We start from the raw sequence: 14,625 nt of genomic DNA on the forward strand, positions 1-14,625 counted from the left end.
CAGCAAATCCTAACCATGAGATTTTCAAATTAAACCAAGTTCCCAAATAACGTGGTTACAGTAATAGCTTTCTATTGCCTTCTTAAACTCTTAAGACAGCAGGAACCAGGAACCTTCCCCATTCTCTATAATGCCCGTATTTCTCCCAGGCCTGAAAATCTGGGACGTGGCTCATTTTTCTACACATTTGTCTGGATCCATACCATTTGGTACTGCATCTGCTGAGCTCAACCAGTACTGCAACCAGTACTACCTTGAAATGTTTCACTTTGGATTGTGTCCAGAGATGCCAAGCATGGAATGTCAACCCTTCAGCTCCATTACTTTCAATTCCATATTGGTCAGTGAACTTCCTAGCAAAGCCACAGAACCTAGATATAGATCAGGGTCCATGAGATAGAATACATGTGCACATATATCTATAAGTTAAGAGAAAATATATACCATAATGTAAAAGTGCACAATAGTTTGCAATGACTCAATAAGTGCAGCAAACATGTAGAAAGACCTAAAAAAAATTCTTATTAGGTACTATGAAGCACTTAATCAAATAGTTTTTTTATTCCCTTTCGTTGCCCTTGTTGTTTTATTATTGTAGTTATTATTGATGTCGTTGTTATTGGATAGGACAGAGAGAAATGGAGAGAGGAGAGGAAGACAAAGAGGGGTAGAGAAAGATATACACCTGCATATCTGCTTCACTTCTTGTGAAGCGACTCCCCTGCAGGTGGGGAGCTGGAGGTTCGAACCGGGATCCGTAGGCTGGTCCTTGCTCTTTGTGCCACCTGTGCTTAATCTACTGCGCTACCGCCCAGCTCCCCAAATAGTTTTTATTTAGAGCTAGATACTCTCCTCACTTACTGCCTATTTCGCTTCCCTCAGTCATTCCAAGGTTAACCTTGTCAGACAAGGTAAGGACTACAAAAGCTGGATAAGGGCAAGAGACTGGCACACTTTAATGATGGCTCTTTTGGACACTACCAGGCCACCCTATCATCCAGGACCCTAGTGAATCCTGGGATTCCCACACAGACATGATGGGCATAGACCTCTAAAAAATCTCTCTCTCCACTGTCACTGGTCATCTCCATCAGGAACAGCATAGTGGGCCCTCTTGTGGGCCTCTACAGGACCTTGCCCTCAGTGTGGGTCAACACTGGTAGGTACTGCCCCATTCTTGGGAGGGAGGTTGGGTCAACATACTCTGCCACTTGAGGGAGACAGGCCCAGCAATGAGTGTAGCCTGAAATGTTCCTAGCTATGATTACAGAATGAGAGCTCAGACCTACAGAGATGCAGAGGTTACACAGGCTCCTATGCTGAATATGGGCCCCAGATTAAATCGATGAGGTTTACAGTTAACAATATTTATATACTGTTCCCTTATTTGGGAACTACTCTCAGTCCTGATCCAGTTTTCTAGTCTTATTTCCAACTTTGACACCATCTCCCCAGACAATACCTTTAGCCCACCTGCATATTACCCATTGGGCTCAGGGAAAAATTAGTAAAGTGTTGGGCCCCTTGGTATATGCATAAAATAGACCTACTATCCATTTCCAAAATGGTGACCCCAAATCTCACCTGCTATATTCTTATCTTTAGTTTCCTAATTATTAAACAACTTGTTCTGCTTTATATCTTAATGATTTTTCACCAAGTTGCAGATGCTACCTGATTTCCCTGGGCAGATGACCTCACCAATGTGTCCTGGAACCCCACATATCCAGAGCCCTACCCAACTAGGGAAAGATAGAAACAGGCTGGGAGTATGGATTGACCTGCCAATACCCATATCCAATGGAAAAACAATTACAGAAACCAGACCTTCCACCTTCTGCACCCCATAATGATCCTGGGTCCATGCTCCCAGGGGGATAAAGAATAGGAAAGCTTCCAATGGAGGGGATGGGATATGGAACTCTGGTGGTGGAAATTGTGCGGAATTGTACCCCTTTTATTCTATGGTCTTGTCAATCATTATTTAATCAATAAATAAATAACTCTCACCCCAAATTCTATCTCTTTCTATCTGAAAAACTTGGCCCAGAACAGTGAAGTCCTGGTGACAACAACAAAAGATGCTTGTGATTTGAATCACATTTTTTCCCTCCAAGGTTATCACTGGAACTCAATGCATAGGAATGATCCTGGCAACAAATTTTTCCTTTTTCCCTCCAAGGTTATCACTGGAACTCAATGCATAGGAATGATCCTGGCAACAAATTTTTCCTTTTTCCATTTTTGTTTTGTTTTGTTTTGTTTTGTTGTTGTTGTTGGATAGGTCAGAAAGAAATTGAGAGAGAAAGGTAAAGAAAGATAGATACCTGCAGACCTGCTCCACTGCTTGTGAAGCAACCTCCCTGCAGGTGGGGAGCCAGAGGCTCAAACCAGGATCCTTGCTCCCTCCCTGAGCTTTGCACTATGTGCACTTCACATGGCATACCACCGCCTGGCCCCCTGAATCACATTTTTAATGTATTAAATGAACAGCATACTTTAAGACAGTGAAACATTAGGCAAAATTAGTGTCTATCCTTAAAATGTGCATCTTTTCAAAAAATTATACTTTGTGTTGTGTCATTTTTTACTGATAATAGCCTAAAATAAAAAAGGAAAACCATTCAAAATGTGTCCCGACTTCTTGCTGTAAGTTGAATTCTATGAGTACTGGGATTCTTGTTGGTGCAAATTCATCATCTGCATCATAACTCTTTTTGGCATAGTGAAGGCTGCTAGGCCATGACTGCTTCAAGTTCATCAATAAGCACTATCACTACTGACAGGGACTGTAGATGTGACCTGCAAATATCTAAAAATTAAGAAAGGAATACCATAAGATTTTCACACAGACTAGTGGTACTTGTCCCACTATCTTTTCTCTTTTTCCATTATTCTATGTGTGGAAAAGAACACACACACAAGAACACAAAAGGAATATAAAAGGACTGAAATTTCTTCTGAGACATAATGTCAAGTATGATTAGAAATATTAGCAACACATCAAAACCTGAGTAAGTGCAATCTCTAAAGACTTTCTTTTTTTTTTCCTCTAAGGACTTTCTAAAGCACACACTGTCACTATATTGCCACAGTCTCTTGAAGAAAAAAATTAAAATTATATTAAATTACACTTAAGGTGTTTTTTCACCTGCATAAGTCCACTTTTAAAAAAATATAGAAGTTGAGAGAAAGAAAGAGAAAGGAGAAATACCACAGGACTGTTTCACTGCTTGTTCAGCTTTCCCTGTGCAGGGACCCCCCCATGTAGTGACCATGGGCTTGAACCCAAGACCTCACACATGGTAAGGTGTATGCTCTACCTATAGAAGAGGGGAAGTTTTTTCTGCTAAGGGTCATTTGGATATGTAAAGTGTCATTCAAAGGTTATACAAAATTATCAACTTAAAATTAGCATTTGGGCTGGTGACATGCTTCACTTGTATAGTATACCACAGATCCTGACCCCCGCTTCATTGAAGGAAGCTTTGGCTTTTTCTATCTCTTTCTCTGCCTCTAAATACATAAAATTTAAATATATATAATTTCAAGAACTGCCTGCAGTTTCTTTGACAAGGCCAGACCAAATAATTTCACTGGCAATATAAGGCTCACAAGTGATATTCTCCATCCCACCAGGTAAATTATCTCCTGGCCTCCAACCAGACTCCAACCAGAGCAGTGGAAGAGAGGACAGTGAAAAGAAAGAGGAGAAAAGAAGTTGGCTAATGCTGGACCTTGTTACAGGGTGGGGTGGGGGTGGGGTTCAAACCCTGGCCAGGCAGTCTCAGATACCTGAAAATGCCTCCCATATGACTCACATGCCTTAGCAGCTCTGCTAAGGCACCTACTTCCTAAGTATGATTTGGACTTATTTCTACAGTAATTAGCTCAGGACATCCAAACTTTAACCCACAGACTTGCTAGAAAAAGGTCCTCCTGGATTCACTCCTGCCAGAGCTCAACTCTCTAAAGGAAAGTTGAGTGAAGAAAAAAAAAAAAAAAAAAAAAACTCTGGTTCACTTGTACTAGCTAATCTATGACCTTTGGTGACTGGCTCTCATGCCATAGCATGACACAAATTCTCTTTCAGTTTCCCTGGAGACTGAAAGCAGAGAAACCCTCAGATTAGCTGGAGGTATTCCTTCTTCCATAGTAATTAATAGATTTATCTCTTATACCAATATATAGTAGCCAGTATCTCCAACAGCAGCTGAAGACCCAGGTAAGAATAGGTTCTGATAAGCTTAGCTCAATTTTTTCACATTTCCTTGTATAAAAGCACTTGATCCTGCTAGACTTCAGACCTCACACAGCGTATCTGTTTACTATTTCTCCCCACCTCAAGCAACCCACTTTCCCCTACTGGCTTAATCTTCTTGACACATCTTGTCCCTCACAGTTCTCTATATCCAGTGACTGGCAGAGACAAGAATGGACTTTGAGGTGATTAGCTTTCTATTCACTTTTTTCTGGCACCAGCTGTTCCTTAGCTTTCCAGGCCCATGCTTCACAGTCCACTGGCCTTCAGTGTGAAACATCCAGTCACTGAATATGCACTATACTCAGTGCTTAGCATGTGATAGGCATTGGGCCAAATCTTTCCATATAGGACATAGAAACCCTGAAAATCAGGTATGTTCACCCTATCTCACAATAAGAAGTCTGGGAGCCCTTGAACAACTTGTATATGGGCCCAACATGGCTAGAGGCACCATCATAATTTAGATCCCAAGCTCCCAGATTCAAATCACCACCAACTTACACTATACTGTTAAGGCTTGAGAAAAGAGGAATGACAGTAGGGATAACCCCAGTCTCTGAAGGGAGGCTGGGGGTATCCTACCCTGCCACTTGAAAAAAACTGGTTCTGAAATGAGTGCAGCCTACAATGTTCCTGAGTTATGACCATGAGCTATAAGCTCAGACCAATAGGGTCTTAGAGGTTACACAGGCTCTGGTGCTAAATATAAATATACATTTACATATGGGCCCTGGAGCAGGTGGACAGAGGTAAATAGTTAATGTTAGCCACACAAAAAAAAAAAAATTATAAGAATGGGAGCTACTCTCTTCCCTAATCCAACTTTCTAGTCCTTTTCTCCACTCTGACACCATTCTCTCAGACAATATTCTCATCTAACCTCAGGCTAGGTACCAAACTCGAGCAAAACTACTATAGTTGTATGCCCCCACCCAAAATGGTTCTCCTAGATTTCTTCTACCCTAAAATCCCTAATCCCATCTGATCCTGATTTCTGGTTCTTGTACATTAACCATCTGGTCTCAATTCAGGTCATGCCACCTTCCAGACACTAGGCTACAGATTCTACGATGACTCCACCCCAACTTCTCTGGGCAGACAACCTCACCAATGTGTTCTGGACCCTCACCTCTCTAGAGCTTTGCTCCAATAGGGAAAGACAGAAACAGGCTGGGGGTATGGATCAACCTGTCAATGCCCATGCTCAGTGGAAAAGCAGCTACAGAAGCCAGAACTCCTACCTTTTGCTCCCCATAAACAACTTTGATCCATACTCCCAGTGGAGAAGAAATGATAGGATGAAGATAAGAGGACTCTGCACTCCAGCTCCATCAGCACCCAGAGAGAGAGAGGAAAAGAAGAGGGACATACGGAGGTAGTTATGATGTCATGAGTGGCTTAGAGGGAAAGAGAGGAGTGAATTAGAAAAAGAAGGGGAAACTATGTATAAATGTGGACAGATAGTTGTAGAGAAGATGGTTCTCCCATGTCTAAAACTTTAGGGGAACAGTGGTGGATTACAGTGAGGAGAGTGAAGATTCAGAACTCTGGAGGTGAGAATGGTGTAGATTCAAACCCCCATCGACATGTAATTCTATAATATAAAAATATAAAATTAAATTAAATTAAAAAAAAAAAACAAAAAAGCCACATACCTGGCAGAAGTTCAATAAATCCTAAAACAGACAAACTCATTCACAAACCACTCCAGACCCATAAAGGTCTAGAAAATCTCCCATTCTCTTCAATGAACAACCTACCCAATAGTTTATACTAGACATTATCCCATATTGTGGCTTTGTCCACTAAGCTTATTCTGGACTTGATGGTCCTGGCTTAGACCTTCTGCAGTGACCACAAGAAGAGCAGATCTAAATGGAAAAGTTTGACATAATATCTATCAGCCTTCCCTTCCACTGGGCCCTGCTTATTTCCTTTTTTTTCTTTTTTTTTAATAGATCTATTTTTCTTTTTAATTGATAGAGGGTAAGAAAGAGATGGAGAGGAAGGGACAAAGAGAAGGAGAGATATCTACATCACTGCCCCATCATTTGTGAAATTTAACTCCTGCAGGTGAGGACCAAGCCTTGAACCTGAGTCCTTGTGCATGGTAATGTATGCACTCTATTGGGAATGATACCACCTGACCCTGGGCCCTGCTTCTAAATCCAGTGTTTTGTAGGTCTCAAAACTCTTACCAAATTTCATGATGCCCTAGACTTAAGTAAACATAGACAAGGTACATGAGAAGCTTCTGAGAACAAATAACTCTCAGAGTTTAACTATGAAGACAATACCCATCCAAATGCTATGTTAATAAGTACCCATGGAAAAGTCTTGTACCCCAATACAATGGGGGAAGCTTTGGTGCTGTGTTATCTTTCTCTTTTTATTTGAAAAAAGCTCACAGCAGTTAAATTCCTTGTAGTGACAGAAATAAGGAAAGAAAGAGAAGATGTTTGTATGGGGGAGGGGGAGAAATACACAAGACCGGGTGGTAGTACACCTGGTAAAGTGCACACATTGCAAAGAAAAGGTCCCCAGTTCAAGTCCCTGGTCTCCACTCGCACAAGGCAAACTTCACAAGTGGTGGAGTACTGCTGCAAGTCTGTTTCTTTCTCCCTTCCCCCCTCAACTCCCCAGTCCTTTCAGCTAAAAAAAAAAATTAAAAAGAAAACAAATAAAAGTTTAAAGAGCGAGGAAGGGAGAATGAGAAAGAAAAAGCCTGTTTGAGGTGGCACTGTGGCTAGAGCACTGGACTTCAAAGCATGAAGTATCCCAAGTTCAATCACTGGCACTGCATATGCCAGAGTTATGATCTGTTTTTCTCATTTATCTTCTTTCTCTCATGTTAATAAATAATTAACAAATCTTTTTTTGGGGGGGGAGTGTCATCATTGGGACTTCATCGCTCCAAGTCAACTTTTTCAGATATTTAATAGATGGAGACAGAGAGGAGTACACCACAACACTGAAGCTTCTCTCAGTGTGGTGGAAGTCAGGTTCAAAGCTGAGTTGTGTCCATGACCAAGCATTGCACTATCCAAATGAATTATCTTGCCAATAAATAAACATCTTTTAAAAATAAGTAAATCTGGGAAGCCCATATGCCCCTTTGTATAAAATGAGAAATATTTCTCAAAATATGAGAAAAAAAAAACAGTAAAAATGTCAAGGTTGAGGGTAGTGTAAATAGTTTCCTAGTAAACATCTATATGGGATATTTTATTTTTGAAATAATCAATGCTATATTTCTGAAGGTGCCATGTCAATTCCATACCCATGATGAGTATTTATTATAACTTAAGATGAACTAAAGAGGCTAAAGATAAAAGCAAAAATAAAACCTTCAGATATCAGTAATTCCAGAAATTCATTTGGCTTCAGCATAGATGAGTTTTTCAGAAATAAATTTATCTTCTTACATTGCTTTGATTTAATATTAAAAGGACTTCATGTGGTCCAGGAGGTGGCACAGTGGTAAAGCTTTGGACTCTCAAGCATGAGGTCCTGAGTTCGATCCCCAGCAGGACATGTGCCCGAGTGATGTCTGACCCTTTCTCTCTCCTCCTATCTTTCTCATAAATAAATACAATCTTAACAAAAAAAAAAAAAAAAGGACTTCATAGAATCTGAATCCTCACCCTGTTCAAGAAGTTGTCTATGGAAGGCAGGGACTCAGGATTCAAAACACACAATAAATAATACCAGAGAGGATTTTATGCACACAGCTCATTATGAATTAGCTGTTGGGAAGTAGGGCACCAAAGTAAAAACCCTGTGGTGAGGGGGAAGGTGGACATTCAAATTCCCTGGGGGGGGGGGGGAATGGGACACAGTCTTTTGGTGGTGGGAATGGTGTTTATGTACACTTCTATTAAAGTGTAGTCATATAAACTACTATTTAATTAATATGAGAGGGGGAAAATTGATCATATGTCTTGAACTTTTTAAAACACAGACTGAGGCTTTTTAGTACATAGGCTAAATCTTTGATATGTTGACTCTCTCAAAAGCCTAGACCAGGGAGAACTGAAGCAACCAGTGGCACAGCTATATACAAGATGCTGGGTATTATACAGCAAACCCTAACAAAGGGACTTTTCAAAGTTAACCCAATCACCAAATAATGAGATGATAACAATAACTATCCATTGTCTTCTTGACATTGTCTTCTTGTCTTCTTCCCTAAGACAATAGGAACCTCACATTTCCACTATAGAGCCTATATTTCCCCCAGTCCTGGAACCTTAGGGTGGGGCCCACTTTCCTGCATGCTTCTCTCAATTCATACCAAATAATATTGCATCCGCGGATCGCAACCTAATCAACATAACAAGTACCACTTCAGCATGCTTCACTTCAGACTGTGTCCAGAGACTTCAGGTGTGGAATGACAACCCTTCAGCTTCATCACTCAGGTGAGACCTCTCCTTTCATAGTATTCTCTAATTCCATTCCAGGTGGTCCACTCCCCAATAAAGTCCCCAAACCTAGATATAGACCAGGTCTCCTGAGTTAGAGCATATGTTCACACGTTTCCATAAACCAGAGGAAAATATACACCTGAAAGCAGAAGTACACAAGAATCTGCAGTGAGTAACCCCCCCCCCCCCAACACTTCATCTGCACTATTCCAGCCTTCAGGTCCATAACTGTTCAACAATTTGTTTGGCTGTGTATGTTAACTCTCTTTTCAGCCACCAGGTCCTGGATGCCAGCATGATGCGGACCAGACTTCCCTGGACTGACGACCCCACCAATGTGTCCTGGAGGTCCGCTTCCCCAGAGACACACCCTACTAGGGAAAGAGAGAGGCAGACTGGAAGTATGGATCGACCAGTCAATGCCCATGTTCAGCGGGGAAGCAATTACAGAAGCCAGATCTTCCACCTTCTGCAACCCACAATGACCCTGGATCCATACTCCCAGAGGGATAGAGAATGGGAAAGCTATCAGGGGAGAGGATGGAATATGGAGATCAGCTGGTGGGAATTGTGTGGAGTTGTACCCCTCCTACCCTATGGTTTTGTTAATGTCTCCTTTCTTAAATAAAAAATAAAGAAAAGAATTAACTGTTGGGAATGGGGCGGTACAAAGCGCAAGGACAAGCTTAAGGATCCCGGTTCCAGCCCCTGGCTCCCCACCTGCGGAGGCGTTGCTTCACAGGCGGTGAAGCAGGTCTACAGGTGTCTGTCTTTCTTTGCCCCCTCTGTCTTCCCCTCCTCTTCATTTCTCTCTGTCCTATCCAATAACAACGGCATCAATCACAACAACAATAATAACTACAACAATAAAACAAGGGCAACAAAAGGGACTAAGTAAATAAATATTTTTAAAAGCTTTTTTTAAAACATTTTTAAAATTATTTTATTCCCTTCTGTTGCCCTTGTTTTATTGTTATAGTTATTACTGATGTCATTGTTGTTGGATAGGAGAGAGAGAAATGGAGAGAGGAGGGGAAGACAGAGAGGAGGAGAGAAAGAGAGACACCTGCAGACCTGCTTCACCGCCTGTGAAGCGACTCCCCTGCAGGTGGCGACCCGGGGGCTCGAACTGGGATTCTTATGCCAGTCCTTGAGCTTTGCGCCACCTACGCTTAACCCGCTGCGCTACCACCCGACACCCTTTAAAAAGCTTTTTAAAAAGAATTAACTTATATTTTCTCAGTTGGAATATAGGGCCAGCAAAATCACTGACTTGGATAGTGCTCCTGCCTTAAACCCAGGTTTAAGACTAGCCTCTATGGAACTGAGGAAGTTTTGATGCCTTTCTTCTCTCTCTCTCTCTCTCTCTCTATATATATATATATATATATTTTTTTTTTTTTTTTTTTGCTTCTAGGGTTATTGCTGCGGCTCGGGTTGCCAGCACTACGAATCCACTGCTCCTGGAGGCTATTTTTCCCATTTTGTTGCCCTTGTTGTGGTTGTTATTGTTGTTATAGCTGTTGTTGTTGGGTAGGACAGAGAGAAATCGAGAGAGGAGAGGAAGAGGAATCGAGAGGAGAGGAAGAGGAATCGAGAGGAGAGGAAGAGGAATCGAGAGGAGGAGATAAAAATAGATACCTGCAGACCTCCCTCACCATTTGCTGGAACCGGGATCCTTACGCTGGTCCTTGAGCTTTGTGCCATGTGAGCTTAACCCGCTGTGCTACCGCCCAGCCCCCTATTTGTTTCTTTCTATCTGAAAAAGTCAGTCTAACATGGTGAGGCCCGAGTAATAATCAAAATAATAACAATAATAATAAAGGGGGCTGAGTGGTGGTGTACCCTAGTGGAGCAGTCATGTTAAGATGTGCAAGGACCTGGCTTCAAGCTCCTGGCCCCTACCTGTAGGAAGGAAGCTTCACAAGTGGTGGAGCAGTGCTGCAGGCCTTCCTCTCTCCCACCCCCCACTTCACACTCAATTTCTCTATCTCTACCCTAGCTAGATAAATAATATATAAAATTTTAATAGTAGTAATAATAATTTTTAAATTTTTTTTAAAGATTTTATTTATTCATTCATGAGAAAGAGAAGGAGAGAGAGAAAGAACCAGACATCATTCTGGTAAGTGTGCTGGCAGGGATTGAACTGGGGACCTCACATTTAAGAGTCCACTGCTTTAGCCACTATGCCATCTCCCAGACCACTAATTATTATTTTTAAAGGAGCTGAAGTGCCAGGGCCTAGGAGATAGCATAATGATTATACAAAAAGACTTTCTAGTCAACAATTTGCTCTGCATTATATCTTAACTTTTTTTTAGCCACCAGGTTCCAGATGATACCATGATGTCAACCCAACCTCCTTGGACAGATGACCCCACCATGTGTCTAGGAGCTCTGCCTCTCCAGATCCCTGCCTCACTAGGGAAAGAAAGAGACAGGCTGGGAGTATGGATCAACCTATCAATGCCCATATTCAGTGGGGAAGCAATTACAGAAGCCAGACCTTCCACCTTCTACACCCCACAATGATCCTCTGTCCATGATCCCAGAGGGATAAAGAATAGGGAAGGTATCAAGGGAGGGTATTAAATATTGAGCTCTGGGGGTGGGCACTATGCGGAAATGTACCCCTCTTATCCTGTAGTCTTGTCAATATTTCCATTTTATAAATAAAATAAAATACCTTCATGCCTGAGGTTCTGAGGTCCCAGGTTCAATCACTAGCACCACCATAAGCCAGAGCTAAGTGGTGATCTGGTGAAAATAAATAAGGGGCCAGCTGGCAGAGCACTTGATTGAGTGAGCATTCATGTTATCATGTTCAAGCCCCTAGTCCCTGCCTGTAGAAAGGAAGTTTCATAAGCAGTGGAGCAGTGCTGCAGGTGTCTCTCTTTCTCCTTATCTCCCCCTTCCCTCTCAACTTCTGTACCGTCTCTATCAAATTAACTAATAAAAAATAAAACATAAGCTGGAATACCAAAATCAATTTCTGAAATAATTACTATTTACATAATACACTGTAATGTTTCTGTCTGGCCACCCCTTGCTCACAGGCCTCTCGGTTGCTCCCTTATAACCCCCCATATTACCCAGGCCTACCTGCTGGGCTGCCTCGTGAAAGAGTTCCTGAACTTGAGATGTCTGGGCCATTCTTGTGGAAGCTGGCTTCTGTCAGTCTGTGTGTGGAGAACCCCTCTGGAAAGTAAACACCATTTTGGCCAGGCTGAACCCTCTCGAACTTTCTCCTTCTGTTTATTCTCTACCAGACAAGGATCTAACAGAAGAAACTTTGTTCTACCTCAACTGCATACTCCCCTGAGGGGCCACTTTGAAACCCAAATAGATCCCACCCACCGTTCAGAGACTACCTGTGCTCAAATAACCAACTGTCTTTCTCCTTCTATCCTAGAGCAGAGGGCGTAGAGCTAGCTAGCCAGAAGCCTGGACCCTGAGGACATCTTTAAGCTCCTTTCCCATCCTGTAGGCCTGCCGAGCCTTTTGCCTTGGTCCAGGGGGCCTTCTGCTCACTAGAACTGGTGGCAGGTGATAAGGGAATTCAGTCTGGGTGGAGGCAGAAGGGAATTAGGAAGTGGTCTGAGAGCCCTTCTGGGACAGGACAAGAAAGGGGTTAGAGGAGAGGTTGGGTGAGAACAGATGCCTGAGTATCATCACTGCACCCATCCAGCTTTCCACAGGGCAGAACCCCCTCACCCATATGGGCCTCGAACAGAACAATGCTTAGGACATTTAGGGGTGGGGGTGGGGGAAAATGGGAGACTGAGAGGAGAGGTGCAGAATTGAGCGTGCCTTGTGAGAAGAATGCGCTGAAAGACAGCAGCGAAGGGAAAGCGCTCTGGGAAGCACCACCCACCCCCAACAAGAAGGGGTGCAGTGGGGTGGAGTTCAGTGTCTCCTCAGGGGCAGGGCGATTTCAGGAGCTGGTGGCGTGAGGAGACTGTCGCGTGCAAAGGGGGTGGCGGGAAAGGCCCCCCACACACGCTTCAGACCCGCAGCCAACCTGCGGGGGGCCCTCCCAGCTGCGCAAGTGCCTCCCCGCCCCACCCGGTGCCGGCTGGAAAGAACCCGGAGACATTCGAACACCGGTGCCCCTGGCGCCTCGGTTAGTCAGGCTCGTACCCGAGCCCTGGAGGCCTCACAGGTCTGCGAGACCCCCAGGGCGCGGCCCCAGCCCGCTGCCTCCTCACCTCCCAACCACCTAACGAACCAGACTCTTGGGAAGCCCCGCGATGAGGAACACAGGTGGCCCAAGCCTGGCCTCCGACTGCAGGGTAGGGCGCCTCTGGGGAGGAGAGCTGCCCAGGACCCCCAGGGCACACCCCGGCCCCGCCCTCACCTGCCCCGGGCGGCTTGCTCGCCGGGCCCAGCCCAGCGCCACGTGGCCCGGAGGTGCCGCGCGCCAGGCTGTACCTGGCAAGGCGGTACCAGCACCTGAACCCCGCCCTCGGGACGCTGGCTGCTGCCAGAGGTTCGGGCGGCTAACCCACGGGGGCGCTGAAGACCCGGAAGAGCCTAAGGAGCCAAAGGAAGGGGGTGGGCGCGAAGGGGTTGCGCCTAGCCCAGTCACTACAGCTGTCACCCTCCCCTCTCTCCCCGCCCCCACACCTAACCCAGTGCCACCAGTGGAGGTGCCCAACCCTGGAGTGAGAGGACTCAGCGCCATCCCTGCCCACCCGAAGTCTAGTCAGTTCAGCCTCTTGGGCCTGGGGCGGTGGCTGGGGAAAAAACACCGCAAAAGCGTCTGGACTCTGAGCTCTGAGTTCTGGAGACCCCAGAGTGTGGTTGGCCACCTGACCAGATGACCCTCAGACTGGCGGAAAGTAGAATTATTTGCCCTCAGGCATGCTGAAGGGGAAGAGGGAGCAGGTACTGTGAGAGTGATAGCGGCGACTACCATCGTCCAGAAACTGCTTTCCCTCCGGTGAAGTAAGGTTCCCAGTACCCCAATCTACAGAAAAAAACAAGAAGGAAAATATAATAATAATAACACACGTAGAGATTAAATTATCTCCATTTCCAATCTAGCATTACTTCCCAAACCTTAAATAACTTGCTGTGCTTCCTTGTGAGCTTCTGAGAAGCAGGGGGGGGGGGGGGGGGGCAGCTGGGAGTACTTCCCACACCCACATTGAGCCTTTGTGTGAAAATCCCTAAAAATAGAGGTTGTTCTTTTAAAAACAAAAGGAAAAGCAAAGCCATGGAAACACTGACAGAGCTGCAGCCTCTCCTGCTCCAGCTAAAGAGGGTGTGTGTGTGTGTGTGTGTGTGTGTGTGTGTGTGTAAGATGCTGTTTAAATGTACAATTCCACGGCACTAATTACATGTCCTATGTTGTGCGACCATCACTGCTATTTTCAAAAACTTCATTATCCCAAACAAAAGCTCTGCACCCTTTAAGCAGTAACTCCTTACTTTCCACTTACCTTCTCCACCCACTGGCGATAACCTCTCATTTTACTGTCTTTCTAAATTTGCCTCTTCATTTCATGTAGTTGAAATTAGACACTATTTGTTCCTTTGTGCCTAGCATATTTCACTTAGCATAATGTCCTCAAAATTTATTTATGCTGTAGTGTATGTCAAACTTCAGTCCCCGCTTGCACCAAAGCAAAGGACTTTGGGGAGGGAAAGCACAAAGTGAAACATGGACTGAACTTGGTGTATTGCACCAAAGTAAAGAACTCTAGGGAGGGAGAGAGAAGGTAGGTAAGAAGAAAACTCTGGGGGCCTATCATATAATGAAATTGTATGCATATGTCAGTGATTTCACTGTAAAGCATTAACACCCTCAATTAAAAAAAAACTTAAAAGAAGTTTTTAGTAACCACCTCTAAAAAATGAAAGAATGCTAGACTAAAATTCAAATGGTGTGTCTGTAAGTAAAGGATAAGTAGACAGAATGAAGCAGTC

General features: G+C 44.0%; 1 protein-coding gene across 4 annotated transcripts in view; it reads right to left on the bottom strand.

Moving 5' to 3' along the window:
• SLC12A8 (solute carrier family 12 member 8) overlaps positions 1-13,190 on the bottom strand; it is a 330,378-nt gene extending 317,188 nt beyond the window's left edge. For 2 of the 4 annotated variants that reach the window (XM_060198212.1, XM_060198209.1), the window contains exons 1-2: positions 12,903-13,041; positions 11,797-11,892 (exon numbers count right to left, since the gene is read on the bottom strand). In XM_060198212.1, coding sequence (XP_060054195.1) covers positions 11,797-11,847 — 51 coding nt within the window. In that variant the 5' untranslated portion in view covers positions 11,848-11,892; positions 12,903-13,041. The other 2 variants (XM_060198210.1, XM_060198211.1) reach the window with 2 other exon arrangements.
• Between the last annotated feature and the right edge of the window lie 1,435 nt (positions 13,191-14,625).

Source organism: Erinaceus europaeus, chromosome 9 (genome assembly GCF_950295315.1).
Source record: "Erinaceus europaeus chromosome 9, mEriEur2.1, whole genome shotgun sequence".
NCBI lineage: Eukaryota > Metazoa > Chordata > Mammalia > Eulipotyphla > Erinaceidae > Erinaceus > Erinaceus europaeus.